We start from the raw sequence: 17,302 nt of genomic DNA, 5'->3' as shown, positions 1-17,302 counted from the left end.
CATAACAAGTACCCGGTTTCTGGAGACAAATTTATTTTAAAATCAGGCTTTTAAACTTTAGTGGGGCTTTGCCAGACGTGCTTTTGGTGCTTTGGGCTCACACTGCACCGAGCACTCCCAAGTGGATGGATCCACGTGGGATAAACCCAGTGTGTGCCCCCTCCAGCTGCTGGGGCTTTGGTGTGCTCAGCTCCAGGAGCCTGGGGAGCTGCTGTGGGCTGGGAAGGGCTTGGGGCTGGCCATGGAGCTGGCCATGGAGCTGGCCATGGAGCTGGCCACAGCCTGGGGCTCCACCAGCACAGCTCAGACACTGCTGGGGGCTGTTGCTGGCAATGCTGCAGAGTTTGAGCCCACGGGTGTCTCTGGAGGACTCTTGGTGTTGCTGTTGCAGGTTACACAAGGCCACTTAGGAGTTTGCTCCTTCCTCACTGGTGCCTGTAGAACCCCAAAGCAAATGCTGGAGTTGGTAGGTTCAGTTTGTGGAGTCATTTGTTCTCACTGGTGCACTTAAATACACAATTCCAGGCTGCTTTGGGTTGGGAGGGACCTTAAAGGCAATCCAATCACCCAGGCTGCTCCAGCCTGGCCTTGGGCACTGCCAGGGATCCAGGGGCACCCACAGCAGCTCTGGGCACCCTGTGCCAGGGCCTGAACAGTGATAGGAATGATTTCTTGATAGGAATCATGATAGGAATAATGGCAGGGATCATTTCTTGCAGTGCTAGGCTCTTGGGAACTGCTGGGACATGCCAGCAGTGTGATTTTGGGATGTGTGATTTTCACCATCAGGAACAGGAGTGGTAAGAACAGGGGATGAGGCTGGAGGCACTGCCAGCCCTGCCAGCAGTGTGGAGAGAAAGCTGCTGATGGCAGGGCTGTGCCTGGGAGGGATCCATGGAAGATTCCAGCTGGGAATGTCCTTCCCTGGCTCCTTGAAGCCCCTTTCCCTGGGGATGTCCCGTGGTGCTGCTGACTCAGCCGGGTGAGCAGCACCAGGAGCCAGCTCGGGGCACAGCAGCTCCAACAAAAAATGCTTTTCAAATATCTTCCAGGGGGTTCTGGCTGTGCTTGGGGGAGCAAGCAAACTCAAAAGTCTCCTAAATCATTCTTGCAGCCTAATGAACAAATTTGATTAAGGTTTGGCAGCTTTTCCTAATATTCCCTGTAACTAGGAAATGGTCCCAGTTCTCTGCTCTGAGAACACCCTCGTAATTAAACCATGAATGAGGGCAAATGTCCTGATGAGCACAGGACAAATGAATATTAAACCCCAAACCTCTCCTTCTGTAATCCCTGGGGGATGGTGCAGGGTTGTGTATCCTGGAATGTCAGAGTCTGTGAGAGATGGAGCCTGAGTTATAAGTAGGGAAGGTTTTTACCCAGTTCCCCTGGATTAATAATAATAATAATAATAATAATAATAATAATAATAATAATAATAGAATCATGCAATGGTTTCATTTGGAGGGACTTTAAAGCCCATCCAGTGCCACCCCTGCCATGGCCTTGGGCACTGCCAGGGATCCAGGGGCAGCCTCAGCTGCTCTGGGAATTCCATCCCAGCCCCTCCCCACCCTCCCAGGGAACAATTCCTAATTCCCAATCTCCCATCTGACCCTGCCCTCTGGCAGTGGCAAGCCATTCCCCTTGTCCTGTCGTGTTTTTTATTCACCTTCTATTAAGCAAAATGAAATAACATGAAATTCATGTTGTCATTGGTTCAGACACGTGGAAGCTGCTGGAGTTCAGATCCTGAACATTTGGGTGTTGTAGGATTTGAGGAGCACTCCCTGATCCTGGGAATTCTTGTCGTGGGTGCTGCAGCCCCTCGTCAGCCAGAGGTTTAATGTTGCTGCTGAATTAGCTGGAATAATTAATGACAGCAGCTTCCAGCAGCTGGGAAGTCACCTTGATGTGGGGGATATTTGAGACTGGCAGGGTTCCAGAGGAAGCAGGGAAGCACTGGGAAGGGAATGGGCAGGAGGCTGTTTTTCAGGAGAGGGAGCTGCTGACAACTGCTGCTGCTGGCATTGCTGTGGATGGAACTGTGAAACGAGGAGAAGAGAAAGCATTCTTGAAATGCAGGGGAGCAATCAGGTAGAGAGAGGAGCCAATACACACCAGCTGCAATACCAACGGGTTTTCCAGGTGAACGGACACAATTCCTAAGGATTTTGCATTAAAGCAGCCTCTACATTTTGCTGGTTTTCCTTCACAAGGCTCTTGTGTGGTGCCCAGGATGCTCAGCCCAGTGCTGCAGAACTGGCAGGCCAGATGGGTAGGAAGGGGTTAAACCAATTCAGGGGGAAAAGGCTTATCCTGAGCTTACCCTGGAGTCAGAACATAAGAACAACAAGCCATACTCTGGTAGGAGGGAGGCACGGGATGATTTTATTTTCCTGGCTTGTAGCAGGACTGAGCCATCCTCTGGGACGCTCCTGTCAAGTCTGACAAGCAGGAGAACGGGGAATAGAGACTAATTTCCAAAAGATGTGGAGAACAGGCTGTTTGCTGCTGGAATCCTTACCCTGGGCTTGTCACAATCTGTTGCAGGGTTATAAAAAGCAGTGTCCAACACGGATAAGGCTGGATTTGAATCCCCAGATGACAGGGGAGATGCAGGAATTCATGCTGGGCTCGTGGCACGGGATCCAGCCCAGGGCAGTGTGGTTGTGCAGCTGCACCCTGGGGAAGGAGGGCCTGGAAGTGATTTTTAGGGAAGCTGCTGCTTGCTTGTCCCCTGGTGCTGGGCAGCACCAAGGGCTGCTGTGGGATTTCAGGGATTTGGGGAGAAAACCTGGGGAAACTGTTTCTAAATGAACAATTTGTTGGGTTGGAGGGCGGTGCTGGGGCTGCTGGGGCTGGACACTGCTTTGGGCTCTGGCTTTCCAGAGGACATGAGGAGGGGGTGCTGCTCTCCAGCCCCTCAGGGTGTCTTCACTGTCCCCAGCCAGTGTCACAGCTTGGGTGGCAATGGCCAGAATGAACAAGCACAGGGAAAAGTGGCACTTCTTGGAGCTGGCTCTGAGCTTTGTGCTGTAGCACAGCTCCAGCGAGGTCAGCGTGATCCTGTGTGCCAGAATGGGATCTCCATCTTCCTGCTCTGGGAGTCTTGGAGAGGTTTGGATGGAGAGAGGCATTAAGGACCATCCCATCCCACCCCTGCCATGGCAGGGACTCCTTCCACTGTGCCAGGCTGCTCCATGCCCCATCCAGCCTGGCCTGGGGCACTGCCAGGGATCCAGGGGCAGCCACAGCTGCTCTGGGCACCCTGTGCCAGACTTGCCCAGCCTCCCAGGGAAGAATTTCCTGTTAATAAACAACCCAAATGTACCCTCCTTCAGCTAAAGCCATTCCCTGTGTCCTGTCCCTCCATCCTTGTCCCCAGTGCCTCTCCAGCTCTCCTGGAGCCCCTTCAGGCCCTGGAAGGGCTGTGAGCTCTCCCTGGAGCTTCTCCAGGTGAACATTCCCAGCTCTCCCAGCCTGGCTCCAGCCCTGGAGCAGCTCTGGAGCCTCCTCTGGGTCTCTCAGCAGGTCCAGATCCTTGTGCTGCTGGATCCAGGGTCCTGTGTGACCTTTCCTGTTGCTCCCTTTGGCTCCTGGGAACCCTCCCTGCTCACTGAGGGCTCCAGCTGTGCATGTGGGCAGAAGAAAGGTTGAGCAGGAACAGCTGTAACAATAGGGAATAGCAGGGAACAGAGCCCCACTCCAGGATAAGTGTAAAGCCTGGAAGAGGTCAGAACCTCACCTTCATCTTCACCTACAATTTCTTTATCAAAGTCCCCAGTCCCCAAAAACCCAGTGGTTTTTTTCCTTGATCAATTTGGTGCAACGTTCTTACAATTTCCTGTAACAACTTAAAAGATGAGAAGATTTGCTATTTAAAGTAAATCACAGGTTTCCTTCATCTGCTGCCTGGCTTTTCCCACTGGGATAATACGAGAAATTGGAATCTAACAGCATCTGGATGAACCTGTCCTGTTTCAGGGAAAATCTTTCTTCCTTCAGGTATTCTGGGGTTTAGGAACTTTTCCACTAACACCAGCCTGTGCTGTGTCAGTTCTGATTCCTGCTGCTGCTGTGGTGAATAACAGTAAACTAAAAAACATATCTAAAAAAAAAAATAATAAAGCTTAAACTTAGAAATGTCCTTTCCTTCCCCCAGCCAAGCCAGAGGAGGCCAAAGCAGCCGAGGCCGTGAGTGGGAACGACATCACAGCTCCTCCCAACAAGGAGCTCCCACCCAGCCCTGAGAAGAAGACCAAGGTAGGAGCTGTTCCCTGCTCCCATCTCTGCTCCCAGGGCTTTCATTTCCCAGCTTTTCTGCTCCCTCAGCCGTGCCAGCCCCAGTTCTGTTTTCTGAGCTGCCACCTGCAGCAAACACATCCCACTTCACAGCTGCCAACGGCCCAGCCCGGGCAAACTTTGATAAAAGCGTGGAAACTTCATTGCAGTGACTTCCCTGGCTGGTGCAGTGATTGTAGTAAACACCTAGCAAACGTGTAGTAACCCCTGTGCTCAGCGATGCTCTGGGAGCTGTTCCCAGCACGTTTCTGTGCAGGCAGAGCCCTGCTCAGCCCCCTCTGCCTCTGGGGCTGTGCTCTCAGGAGCTCCCAGCACCCAGCAGAGCCCCCCAAGTGTCCCCAGGAGGGTTGGGGGCTCTGTCCCCCCAAGACCCACGGGAGCTGATCCCATGGGGATTTGGAGCTCGCAATCCCTGCGTGCCCAGAATTGGAAAGCCACGGCCCGTGGATTGCACATAGCCCTGGATGCCAGGAGCACCCAATTACTAATCCAGCTTTACCAGCCATTCCTTCTGTTGCTTTCCATGCTGCTGAAATAAATCCTGCTGGTTTGGAATTGAATGGCAGAACCCCCTCAGGTGCTGCATTTCGGTCTTTGTTGCGCTCAGAAAACAGAAAGCTGCTGCTGCTTCTGCTTCTTCTTCTTCTTCTTCTTCTTCTTCTTCTTCTTCTTCTTCTACTTATTATTATTATTTATTTATTTATTTATTATTGTTACTATTCTTCTTATTATTACTATTCTTCTTATTATTATTGCTATTCTTATTCTTATGATTTGCTTCCTTTAAAATATCACTTTTCTGTTGTTTGCAGCCCAATGTTTTGGTTTACAATGCGCTGTTTTCTGTTGTGTTTCTTTGGTTTTCTCCTGGATTTTGCTTTTTGGCCCAACCCTAAAGCCTGCTGCATCCACCTCCACTGCCAAGGCGGCGAAGGCCAAGGCCTCGGCCAGCAGCAGCCCCAAGCGGCCGAGCTCGGCCACCCCGGGCACAACCAAAAAGCCCACGAGCCCAACTGCAGCTCCTGCTCCGGGCAGCACCTCCAAACGCCCCGGCACCAGCAGCACCCGTCCCTCCACCCTAACTCCAAAAGAGACTAAACCAAAGGTAAGAGGTGCCAGGCTCTGGGGAGCACCCAGGGCTCGCTGGCAGGGCAGAGTCCCAGCCCTCAGCCACGGGGCAGGGCAGAATTCCTGTGCTAGGCTGAGATCCCCAGTGGGATTCAGTGTGTTGGGAGCTGCAGGGGGCTTGGAGCAGCTTCCCAGGGATGGCATCGTGTCCCTGGCACTGAATTGTGTCACCACAGAGGAGAGTTAAAGCTGAGTGTAGTGCTGAGATCGTGCTGATGAGCTGCCGTGAAGCAGGGATCCCAGGCTGGGTTGGGTTGGGAGGGACCTCAAAGCCCACCCAGTGCCACCCTGCCATGGCAGGGGCACCTCCACTGTCCCAGGCTGCTCCAAGCCCTGTCCAGCCTGGCCTTGGGCACTGCAAGGGATGCAGGGGCAGCCACAACTGCTCTGGGAATTCCATCCCAGCCCCTCCCCACCCTCCCAGCCAGGAATTTTTTCTGTAACAACTCCTAAATCCAGACAAGAACATGGGAAACCTAATTGGAGACCTTTGATACGAATACTGAAGAAACACAAATCCTTGTGAACGCTCCATATTTCCCACCAGTGGTCATTTTATGATGGCTGGTCACTGCAGAATTGCACAGAGAGGACTGATAACACTTAGAAAACTCTGGAGATTTGTAATTCCCCAGAAGAGAGGATTCATGGACAATGTTGCATCTGCCACATAAGCAGGGAATCCCCATGTGTTAGGAATGGGAGGTGTCCCTTGAATGTCTCCTATGTTAACTTGTGATCTTAGAGAGTAGAAGAATTCAGATTTTAAAGGGATCATCAAAATCTATTTCAGAAGCTTTTACTGATAGCTGAACACCACCACTCCTGCTGTATTAAGCTCAAGTTACACTCAAGCATTTTAGTGTCTTCTAGAACTAACTAAAAATAACAGAAGGCAAATGAAAGTCCAGGTGTAAATCTCTGCTTTTCTCTGAGCTGGTGACTGGATTGGTTCAAGTTTTTGTATCATTCTGAATCCCTTCTTGATAAAATAATATTTATTCCCATGCATTAATCCAGTGTTTCCATACCTCAGAGATCAGGCAGTTGACAAACAAGTGCCTGACCAGGAACAGCAGGAAAGAGTTTTCCAAGTGAGGGATGAGCCGTGGACCCCTGATTCCCAGGTCCCCACTGTTGAAACAAATTTCAGCTTAGGGAGCATTGCTGCTCCTGGAGGATGGGAATCTCTCCCAGGAGCATTGCTGGTGTTCCGATGGTTCCATTTTATCCAGAAATCAAAACCTCCTTCCCAGCTGGAGAGGCCTCCACACATCAGAGCTGAGCCAGCCCTGGGCGGGAGCTGCTCCTCCGCAGGGTCCGTGCTCCGCGTCCTGCCCTCCACACCATCACTCGCTCCATCTTTAATGATGTTTTAATTGCATTATGACCTTCCAGCAGCGCCAGGCTTAATTAAGTGCCGAGGAACGTCGGCGATTCCCGTTCTTTGGGCTCTCCTGGCGCTTCCCCTCACGCTGAGCGCGCCGTGTGCCGCCGCCGCCGCTCCCTTGTGACGCCGCCCGTTCCTTCCCAGGTCGCGGATGCGAAGCCCGCGGAGAAGAGAACCTCCCTCTCCAAGCCTCCATCCTCCACCACCGCCAGGACTCCCTCCAGGAGCTCCTCTGCCGCTCCGCGCACCACGGTGCCGTCGCCGGTGACGGCAGCGGCCGCCGCCAAAACCACGGTGGCCGCTGCTGCCAAGAGGCCGAATTGTGAGTGCTCCCCCCTTTCCCTCGGGATGGGCTGGCCTCAGCAGCTGCAGGCTCCTGGCTGAGCAGCACCAGGGGCTCTGCACAGCTCCTGGCAGGAGGGGACAGCCAGGGAACGGGACGGGAGGAGGGCAACGGCCTCAGGTGGAAATCGGGAATGTTCCTCCTGGAAAGGGCTGTCCAGCCCTGGCACAGCTGGTGGAGTCCCCACCTCTGGAAGTGTTGGAAAGCCACTCCCTCGTTGCCTGGATTCTGACAGTTCTTCTCTCCAGGGCTTCCTCTTCCAAATTCCACTCAGGGCCAGCCTGGATCAGCTGTGTGTGATCTTGGGTTAATGCAATTATTGGACACACTTGATTTAAGAGTGGGTATTCTGTTCCCTCTGTACTTTGCCACAGGAACAGAATAAACACTAAATAAAACCTCAGGAAAGCAAATCTTTGCAAGAGGACTTGAAACACCTGAACTGGTGTGTGAAATCCAAAAGGGTTGAGCAGAAGTGGAGGATTTTTTAGTAGAGCAGGAAGAATTTGACGCTGAAATCACGTCGGCTTCATCCAAAAACTGTGTCCCACCCAGACTGCTGCTAAAGAGGGATCCTCCCATGAGTTCAACAGGAAACCCGAGCAGTGTTTTAGATAAACTAACACTGTTCTCACTCCTTTTAATGGAGCTTGAGAGATTTAACATCAGATAAGATTATAGTTAAGTCTTCTCAAGTCTTTTCAAATTACTGGACCTCAGTGTTTTTGTCAAATTTGTCAATAAAAATGTAAAGTGACACAGGCTGGTTTGAATCCAAAGCATGGATTCCTATGCCAGCTCTCCCAAAAGAATTGTCATGCTTTAGCTGTGTTGGGATGGATTAATCCTGATGGACATCCCAGACTTTATGCTCTGGGGGAAAATCGAATTAATCAAGTGTAGAGAAGGTGTTGCACATTCCAAGAGCCACATCTCCTGTCTGATCCCGTGGGCAGCCTGGTAAAATTCATTTTGTGTGGTCTTGGAGGCCAACAGGAGCCCGGGAATGCGGGATCTGTTCTAATGAGCTGGGCTCGTTCCTGCTGCCCAAACTGAGCCACAAACAAAGGAGTGTTTGCTGCTGACATCTGAAAGGAGATGGAGGCAGCGATGCAGAGCTGCAGGGAGCTGTTCCAAGAGGCAGGATGAGCAGGGCAAGGGGCTGTGGCACCAGGAACGTGGTGGGACCCTGCCAGAGCACAGGCAGGGCCGTGGGGTGAGGGAGGGTGAGGTCAGCTGAGGGACTCCATGGGCAGGCTGAGAAGTCTGGATCTGGGTCTGGAAATGCACAGGGAAGGCAGGAATGGGAAGAGCATGGGGTCCTGTTCTGGGTCAGGTGGAAACAGGGGTGGGACAGAGGGTGGAAGGTGCCCTGGGGCCTTGAGGGAACCACAGTGAGCCCAGTGCTCAGGGTTGGGTTTGGTTTGGTTTGGTTGGGTTGGGTTGGGTTAGGTTGGGTTGGGTTGGGTTTGGTTTGGTTTGGTTGGGTTTCATTTCTTTCATTTTGTTTCGTTTCATTTGGTTTGGTCGGGTTTGCTGTGGTTTGGTTGGTTTGGTTTGGGTGAGATGTGGGTGGGGACACCCGGATCTCCTGGGGTCACAGCTCTGATCAGCTCCTGACAGGAGGGGACAACCAAGGGGCCGGGCTCTGCTCCAGGGAACAGGGACAGGAGGAGAGGGAACAGCCTCAGGCTGGGCCAGGGGAGGCTCAGGGTGAATATTTGGAATATTCCTCATGGCAAAGGTGGTCAGGCCTTAGAATGGGCTGAGCAGGTGGAGTCCCCATCCCCGGAGAGATTTCGGAGCCACGTGGATGTGGCACTTGGGGACATGCTCAGTGGTGGGAAACAGTTCTACTGGAAGGTCTGGCAAGGCTTTTCCAACCATAGTTACTCCATGGATTTAGTTTCTCATGACAAGTGTTGAGGCAGAGAATAAGTTTGGGGTGGAGATGGTGTTTGTGGCTGAAGATGCTCTTTGAGGACAGCTGCTGGTGCTTTTCTCCTGCCAGGCACTCGGTGCCTTGAGCTGCCATCAAGTTTCAGTCATTGTCTCACATGAAATGTGTCTGTAAAGGCCAGGTTTGACTTTATATAGCTTCACTTTTTCAGGTATTTTCAGGTCAGTCTCTCTGCTAAAGAAGAGCCATGGGTTATGTGGGGATTGCTGGTTTGATTTTCAATTTTGTTTCTTCATTAGTTTCTGTCCCCCTCCCTGTGGAAATTACTTGAATGTTTGCACAAGACCGTGTTCAGCCCTTCAGATCAGGCACAGATCAAAGTCTGTCACACAGGCCATTGTCCCAGGGGCTTTGTCTGGGTTTTCAGCACCTCGAAGTCATGCAGACAGAAGTGTTCAGCATTGGGCTCCCCACTGACACCAGCAGACAAAAAACTCTGTATATTCATGTGACATAATATTCCTCTGCCTTTTACATAAACCTAAGTCTGTTCTGTCCGTGCAGTTCCCCCAGTTAAAGTTGTGGTCTCAAGGAATGAAATTAGGTTGGTTTGCCAGCCCCTTGTTTGAAGTGTTTGCTATTAATTATGTATCCATCCTTTAGGCCTTATTAAATTATCCAAATGGGTTTCACCTCATTAGCTGGAATCTTATCTGGGGTGTTTAATTGAATGCTTTTAGCAAAGTCAGGGTGGAATGATCCAGACTAACTTGGCCTGTAGTTATCTGCCTCTTCCCCTTGGTCTTTTTGGTATTGATATTCCATAAAGGACCCTGACAGCTGCTGGAGTCTATCTAAAAATCTGAGACTTAATGAAAATTAAATATTAAAAAATGAGGCTTTTCGTAATTTCTAACTTGGGTCTTTTCCATGTATTATTTCTTTTAAATGTTGCCTTCCTTTGGCTGTTGAAATGAATCAGATTTTACCCAAACGTGCTCGTCACTGATAGTAAAAACCCTGCAATTTCATGATCAAAGAGTTCTTTAAAATTAAGTCTCATGTCTATTTTTCAGTCCGTGGTTTTTTGCCTTGAGCAATTTGGTGTTTGGTTTTCTCCTGCTTGGAGAAGTGTGGCTGCATCCCTGGTTTAGAGTGTCCTCTGTGCAGTGTAATCAGGTCATGATCGTTGGGCTTTGCCCAAAGGCAGCTCAGTTTAGGGATTGATTTTTGGGTTTATACAATTAAAATAGCAGCCAAAATATGTGCAGTAACTCCTGTGCAAGAAAATTGGCACGGGGAAGGACTGGCCTGGCAATGAGAGCAAGGTTGGGCAAGGACAAATGTGGGGCTGCTTTTGTTCCTTTTTAAAAAAAGGGAATGTTTTGGGATGAGTTCTGTTGCTGGGTTGGGTTTTTTTTTAAGAAACAAAGGTGGGGCAGGATTAAAATTCTCCAAGGGAGTGCTGCCAGATTTCGGAAGTTCCTGTGAGGGAAAATGCAGCCCTTGCCCCCAGGTGTGTGGTGTCAGCCAGCGAGGATCCTTTGGCGTGGATGGGGGCTTTGGCTGCCAGACACGAGGGGTTCTGTGCCAGCAGGAGCTCCCTGGCCAGGTGCTGCTGCAGAGCAGTCACTCCCTGGGCTGCTCCCAGCCCGGAAGGCTGCGGGGATGCTCCCCTGACATCCCGGCCGCTGTTTCTCTTGGCAGCCATCAAGACGGACGCGAAGCCGGCAGATGCCAAGAAAACCCCTGCAAAGTCTCCCACAGGTAACCGCTCGCTTCGCTTCCCGGGAAACCCTGCAAGGCCATGGAGCCCAGCCATCCCCCAGCACTGCCAAAGCCACCCCTGACCATGTCCCCAGGTGCCACATCCACATGGATGTCACATCCCTCCAGGGATGGGAACTCCACCATGTCCTGGGAGAGCCCTGTCCAGGAAGGAATATTCCCAGTATCCCACCTGAACCTGTCCTTGCACAGCCTGAGGCTGTTTCCTCAGTCTCAATCAAATCCCCTCTGTCTGGGGCTGGGGTCACTGAGGGGTCCCTGGACACCTCTGGGCACGGGGCTGTCCCAGCTGGGTTGGACGGGGCTTGGGGCAGCCTGGGCCAGTGTTAGGTGTCCCTGCCACGGCAGGGGTGGGATGAGCTGATCTTTGAGGTGCCAGCTGTGCGACCGAGGCAGTCTGTGTAACTGTTCTCCCTTCCCTCCACGCTCCCTGCCATCCCACAGCAGACTCCAGCCGCCCCAAGAGCGCTGCCGGCAGTGCCGCCAAGACCGGCGCCATTGCTCCTTCCACCAAGGCCAAAGCCACGGCCCCCAAGGCCGCCGCGGCCTCCACGGTGTCGGCGGACGCCAAGAGAGCTCCGGCCAAGGCCACGGGCAGCAAAGGCGGCACCGGCACCGGCACCGGCACCGGCGCCCCCCGAGCGCCGCGCCCGGCCAGCGCCGCCGGGCCCGACCTCCGCAACGTGCGCTCCAAGATCGGCTCCACCGACAACATCAAGCACCAGCCCGGCGGGGGCAAGGTGAGCCTGCCCTGCCCTGCCTGCCCTGCCTGCGCTGCTGGGTTGGTGGCTGTGTCCTCCCCGCTCGCTCCAGCTCCTCGCTGGCTCCTGCTTGGGCACAGGGACCCATCCCCAGCACCGGCGCAGGGACCCGGAGCTCCGCTGCTGCCCTCCCGCCCTCACCCTCGGGCCTGGCACAGAACGCCCTGTGTGCTGCCCACTCGTGTCCGTATCCCGGCCCTTTGCCCCCGAGTCCAGGAGCTGAGCCTGCTCAATGCTGCAGAAGGTGGGCTAGTGCTCCAGGATGAGGCAGATGTGGGTTCCACACCACCTTCCCCATGCCCAGCCCCGAAGCTGGCGTGAAATGAGTCTTGTGGGACCACCCGTGATGGGCACGAGGAGAGGGTAGTGCTGGAAAACCATTGCCAGAGATAAAACCCGGGGCTCTCACTGCATCTTAATGCCCTTAGGTGGCACTTCCACCATCAGCACCTCCCATGGGAAGGACAAAGGTGGGATCCACCACAGGGCCCTGATTGTGTCAGCCCAGCCTAGGCCTGGCCACGTGTGTCAGCAGCTGGGATTCCCCCCCAGTGGGACACAGATCTTTCCATTCTCTTTCCTCCAGCTCTGGTGCTGAATAACCCGGCCCAGAACTTTAATCTGCTGCCAAGGGAGCAGGTTCCATGCTGGGAGAGCTTTAATCTGCTCTCAGGCACATTAAAGTCAAGGGCACTCCTGGCTGGGTGTTGTGTGTCCCAGACAGCATCGATACAGCATGGATTTATCCTCAGAGTCAGCAGTCTCCTGGCTGTGCAGCAGCACAGCACAGCCCTCCTTGTGTCAGCTCAGGGGACTTTAATTTGCATTGAATTGCACTGTCCTTGATTTTCTAAATATTTTCATAGAGTTATTAAATCCTAACGATTGCCTTGTTAAGCAAATTGTCCTTTGTGTAGTCCTGTTTACACTGAGCTGTTTTTAGAGTCTGAGAATGTTGTAGTGTTGGGGAGTTTTGCTCACTGGTCTGTAGGTTAGTGAAATACAAGATTTATGCTGAGCCACCCCCAAAAAATGCAGGTCCTGCTGCACTTCCCTGCATCTTAACTAGCAAAACAATGCGGGCAGGTAGTTGCTGAATTTTTATGAAGCCTGTGAATTTTCCTTCAATTTTCTGCTCAGCTGGACCCTCTGGGTGCACCTGCCCTTTGGTAGATAAAAACTAAAGGAGCTGTTGGGCTCCAAGGCTGAGTGCAGTGTGGCTGGGTGGCAATCTGAGCTGGGAGCTCGGGGTGTGTGTCCAGCAGAGCTCTCAGAGCCCCAGGGCAGCCCCGGGGGTCTGCACCTCCCAGACCTCACCGCATCCTCCCCGTGAAGGAGCTGGTCCTGCACTGCTGCTGGGCTCCCCAGGGATTTGGTTGGATTTTTTTGGCAGGGTCGTTGTCCTGAGGTCTCTTGGATCCTGAGGAAAGGCACCAGGAGCTTTTTGAGAAGTGAATCCCTGCTCTGTGCCCCCAGGGTGCCCGCTGCACCCGGGCTGGGCACTGCTGTGCCCTTGGTGTCACCGTTGCTGGGCGTGGGGTTTTCCTTGGCCTGGGAATGAGAATGTGCAGGGAGTTCTCCCGGGTCACCTGCTGCACCAGGTTTATCCGTGCTCCCGTGCTCCTCCCACACTTCTGCTTTTGCTGGTTGAAATCATCCCTTTGTCTCCATCCAGGGGAAAATAGAGAAAAGGCCAGAGTCAGCCGCCGCCGCGCCCAGCTCTGAGCCCAGCGCGGGCACTAAAGTGGCTCCTAAAGTGGCAGCAAAAGAGGGGGTCCCCAAACAGCCCAATGGGAAAGTGAGTTGCTTTCACACTTTTCTCTGGGGGAGATGAAGGAAAACGTTTCCATTTTTTGAGTCACTGTCCCTCCTCTCCAGCTGTCCTGCTCTCTCCTGTCAGTGGCACTGTTCCTTGCACAGACACTTCCCCTTCTCTCCTGTGCACCCTGAGATCTTCCAGGGAAATTCCTCCAGGCAGGGACCTTCTCCACTCCTGCTGGAAGGGTTTCCAGAGCAGAGTCCTCCTGTTTCACTGCCAGATTAATACAGGGGTCAGTGGGTTTCCCTTAAACCCAGTTCCTCACACACAGAACCAGTTGGCAACGAGGCAGAGAGGCTGAGTTCACAGCTGCTGCTTTTAGGACTGCAGAATATGTGGGAATTCACATCTTTCCTGCCATATTCCCAACCCAGTTGTACCAAAACTCTGTAACTCCACACCAGTGGATGGGTTACTCCAAAGTACAAGTGGATGGCGTGAGGTGGGAGTGCCACAGTTTAATTCCAATATTGTCAGGCAGGAATGGTCAGGAGTGAACAGGATTTGTACCTCTAGGGAGGCAGTGAAGCTCCCCACACTCCGTGGCACAGGTATGTTCCCAGAGCTGCTGTTCCTGAATCCAGCCTTTCACCTGGCTGAGGGGCTCTGGGAACCTGCCCAGGTGAGAGTGTTGGGTGATCCCTGCTGTGCTCCAAGCTTGTCACCTCCTGTAGGAGCCAGGATGCAGCTGGGGCCTGCTTGTGCTGTGGTAAATAACTCAGCTCCAGACTAAACCTGTGTTGTAACTAACCTTTGTAAACACTGGTGTCTAACCCAGTTAACTGCCGTGAGTAGAGCTCACCTAAACCACTCCTCTTGCCTTTAAAAATCACAGAATCACTGAGGCTGGAGAAGACTCTGAGATCACAGAGCCCAGCCATCCCCCAGCACTGCCAAGCCACCACCAGCCACGTTCTCACGCCCTTAAATCTGAGTCAGTGTGAAGGAGAAACCATTTCATTAACCTGAGACTCATCTGAGCTCATTCAGCTGAAGCTGCGACCACCTTCAATAGAAAAACCTTTCTCAGACCCAGCTGTACTGCCCAGGGCTTTGGGGGGACATTATCCAGGGCTGGAGCCAGTCCAGGTGTGGCCATGGAGCAGCTCACAGCGTGCTGGAATGGTGGCTCCTAGGCCTGGCTCTCCCTGCTCTGGCCAGCTGCCACTGGAAACCTCCCAGGAGGCTCCTGGGGCATGGGCAGTCCCATCCCACCTGGCTCTCCCTGCTCCAGAGAGGTTTCCAGGCTCTGAGCAGTCCCATCCCACCCTCTGGGCTGGTTCCCTGCTCTAGGGAGGTTTTCCTGGGTCATGGACAGTCCCATCCCACCCTCTGGGCTGGTTCCCTGCTCCAGTGAGGTTTCCAGGCTCTGGACAGTCCCATCCCACCCTCTGGGCTGGTTCCCTGCTCCAGTGAGGTTTCCAGGCTCTGGACAGTCCCATCCCACCTCTCTGGGCTGGTTCCCTGCTCCAGTGAGGTTTCCAGGCTCTGGACAGTCCCATCCCACCCTCTGGGCTGGTTCCCTGCTCCAGTGAGGTTTCCAGGCTCTGGACAGTCCCATCCCACCTCTCTGGGCTGGTTCCCTGCTCCAGTGAGGTTTCCAGGCTCTGGACAGTCCCATCCCACCTCTCTGGGCTGGTTCCCTGCTCCAGTGAGGTTTCCAGGCTCTGGACAGTCCCATCCCACCCTCTGGGCTGGTTCCCTGCTCCAGTGAGGTTTCCAGGCCCTGGGCAGTCCCATCCCACCTCTCTGGGCTGGTTCCCTGCTCCAGTGAGGTTTCCAGGCTCTGGACAGTCCCATCCCACCTCTCTGGTCTGGTTCCCTGCTCCAGGGAGGTTTTCATGCCCTGGACAGTCCCATCCCACCTCTCTGGGCTGGTTCCCTGCTCTAGGGAGGTTTTCCTGGGTCATGGACAGTCCCATCCCACCTCTCTGGGCTGGCTCCCTCCTCCAGGGAGGTTTCCAGGCCCTGGGCAGTCCCATCCCACCTCTCTGGTCTGGTTCCCTGCTCCAAGGAGGTTTTCATACCCTGGGCAGTCCCATCCCACCTCTCTGGGCTGGTTCCCTGCTCCAGTGAGGTTTCCAGGCCCTGGGCAGTCCCATCCCACCTCTCTGGTCTGGTTCCCTGCTCCAGGGAGGTTTTCATGCCCTGGACAGTCCCATCCCACCTCTCTGGTCTGGTTCCCTGCTCCAAGGAGGTTTTCATACCCTGGGCAGTCCCATCCCACCTCTCTGGTCTGGTTCCCTGCTCCAAGGAGGTTTTCATACCCTGGGCAGTCCCATCCACCTCTCTGGGCTGGCTCCCTGCTCCAAGGAGGTTTTCATGCCCTGGACAGTCCCATCCCACCTCTCTGGGCTGGTTCCCTGCTCCAAGGAGGTTTTCATGCCCTGGACAGTCCCATCCCACCCTCTGGGCTGGTTCCCTGCTCCAGGGAGGTTTCCAGGCCCTGGACAGTCCCATGCCAGCCCACCCCAGGGCTCTGCAGGGTCCCCAGGAGCTGTCCCCGTGGTGCTCCCAGCCTGCCACTAACACTGTCTGTGCAGCTCCTGTCCTTCACTCTCTCTCACTCTCCTCCTCGGTGGCTTCCCCCAGCACTGGGTCCAGCTCCACGGGGTCCCTGGTGGCCCCCGAGCCCCTGGGGCTCTGCAGAATGACAACTCTAACCAGTCCTCTTCCCTTGTGTTGTTTTCCATTCTGTGACGTTCCAGGTCCAGATAGTCTCCAAAAAAGCGAACTACAGCCATGTTCAGTCCAAGTGTGGTTCCAAGGACAATATTAAGCATGTCCCTGGAGGTGGGAATGTAAGTATGGGTCTGGGCAAGCTGTCTGTCTGCTAACTCCTTCTCTCTGCTCTGGTGGGTGTGCCAGCCTCAGCAGCTCTCTGCTGGAGCCCAGGGCTCCTGGAGACATCCAGCCTGGAGGATTGCTGCTTTTCTTGGGGCTGCCAGGCTGCACCTTGGTTTTTGTTTCAGTGTTCAGCTGCTCCCTGGGCTGGCCGTGAGCAGCCTCGGGCTGGGGACGTGGCTGAGCCTGAGCTCCCTGGGGGTTCCCTCAGCCCCTCCTCACCCCCTGAGCTCCCTGGAGCCTGCATTTCCCAGAGCAGATCCCTTATGGCCTGGCAGTGCCTGTTACTCTCCCCTGGCCAGCTGGAGCCACACTCATTCACTCCTTGTTTCATAAAAGAGACTTTGGAGCAGGCAAAGACTCTGGGACTGAACCTTTGAGCTGAGATTAATTTCTAAATTTAAAGGCTGCTGGTATCTCTGGCAGCAGGGCTGAGCTTATTAAAATAGAAAGTTAATCTGGTGGTGTCTGCAGCTTGGTTTGGGGTGTTGGGTGCTCCAAGGGTCTGCCAGGCAAGCCAGGTTCCCTGTCCAGACCTAGAGGCTGGGAGAGCCACGAGCGTGGTCTGGGGGCTCGTTCAGTGGGGCAGATCTGTGACAAACCTGGGCTGATGGCACAGGACAGGTTCAGGAATGCAAAGTTTGGGTGGATTCAACACACTGAAGGACCTGAGCCCAAGGAAGTTTGTTCCAGTGGTGTTTAAATACCCTGGGTTCCCGAGGAGCTGTCACATCTGGTGAGGTGCCCGGGGTGTCTGGTCAGAGCCTGGTGCAGTGACACAAACCCTGCTCAGGACCTGCCTGTGGAGCCAGCTGGGGCCACTTCTCCTGGGAAATGCATGTCCAGCTGGCTGAACCTCCACACGACTGATTTTTCCACAAATCTTTGCAAATGGCAACCAAACGTGGGTTCCTAACAAGTGGTTCCCTCCAGGCTGCCTTCCCACATCCCTGCTGCCCTCCTTTCTGGGGATTTGGGATTTGTGGTTCTCTCTGCTGTCTCCATGATTTGCACCTTGTCCATG

General features: G+C 53.8%; 1 protein-coding gene across 18 annotated transcripts in view; it reads left to right on the top strand.

Moving 5' to 3' along the window:
- The window catches only part of MAP4 (microtubule associated protein 4), a 152,935-nt gene that overhangs the window by 122,320 nt on the left and 13,313 nt on the right, over nt 1-17,302 (top strand). For 6 of the 18 annotated variants that reach the window (XM_085572838.1, XM_085572835.1, XM_085572837.1 and 3 more), the window contains 7 exons: nt 4,166-4,266; nt 5,204-5,410; nt 6,968-7,145; nt 10,774-10,833; nt 11,299-11,594; nt 13,291-13,413; nt 16,143-16,235. In XM_085572838.1, coding sequence (XP_085428964.1) covers nt 4,166-4,266; nt 5,204-5,410; nt 6,968-7,145; nt 10,774-10,833; nt 11,299-11,594; nt 13,291-13,413; nt 16,143-16,235 — 1,058 coding nt within the window. The remainder of the gene's footprint in view (nt 1-4,165; nt 4,267-5,203; nt 5,411-6,967; nt 7,146-10,773; nt 10,834-11,298; nt 11,595-13,290; nt 13,414-16,142; nt 16,236-17,302) is intronic. The other 12 variants (XM_085572842.1, XM_085572841.1, XM_085572847.1 and 9 more) reach the window with 6 other exon arrangements.

The sequence above is a fragment of the Lonchura striata genome, chromosome 2 (assembly GCF_050655825.1).
Source record: "Lonchura striata isolate lonStrDom1 chromosome 2, ASM5065582v1, whole genome shotgun sequence".
Classification (NCBI taxonomy): Eukaryota; Metazoa; Chordata; class Aves; order Passeriformes; family Estrildidae; genus Lonchura; species Lonchura striata.
Note: the sequence above shows the minus strand (reverse complement) of the source record. Positions and strands in the feature narration are given on the sequence as shown.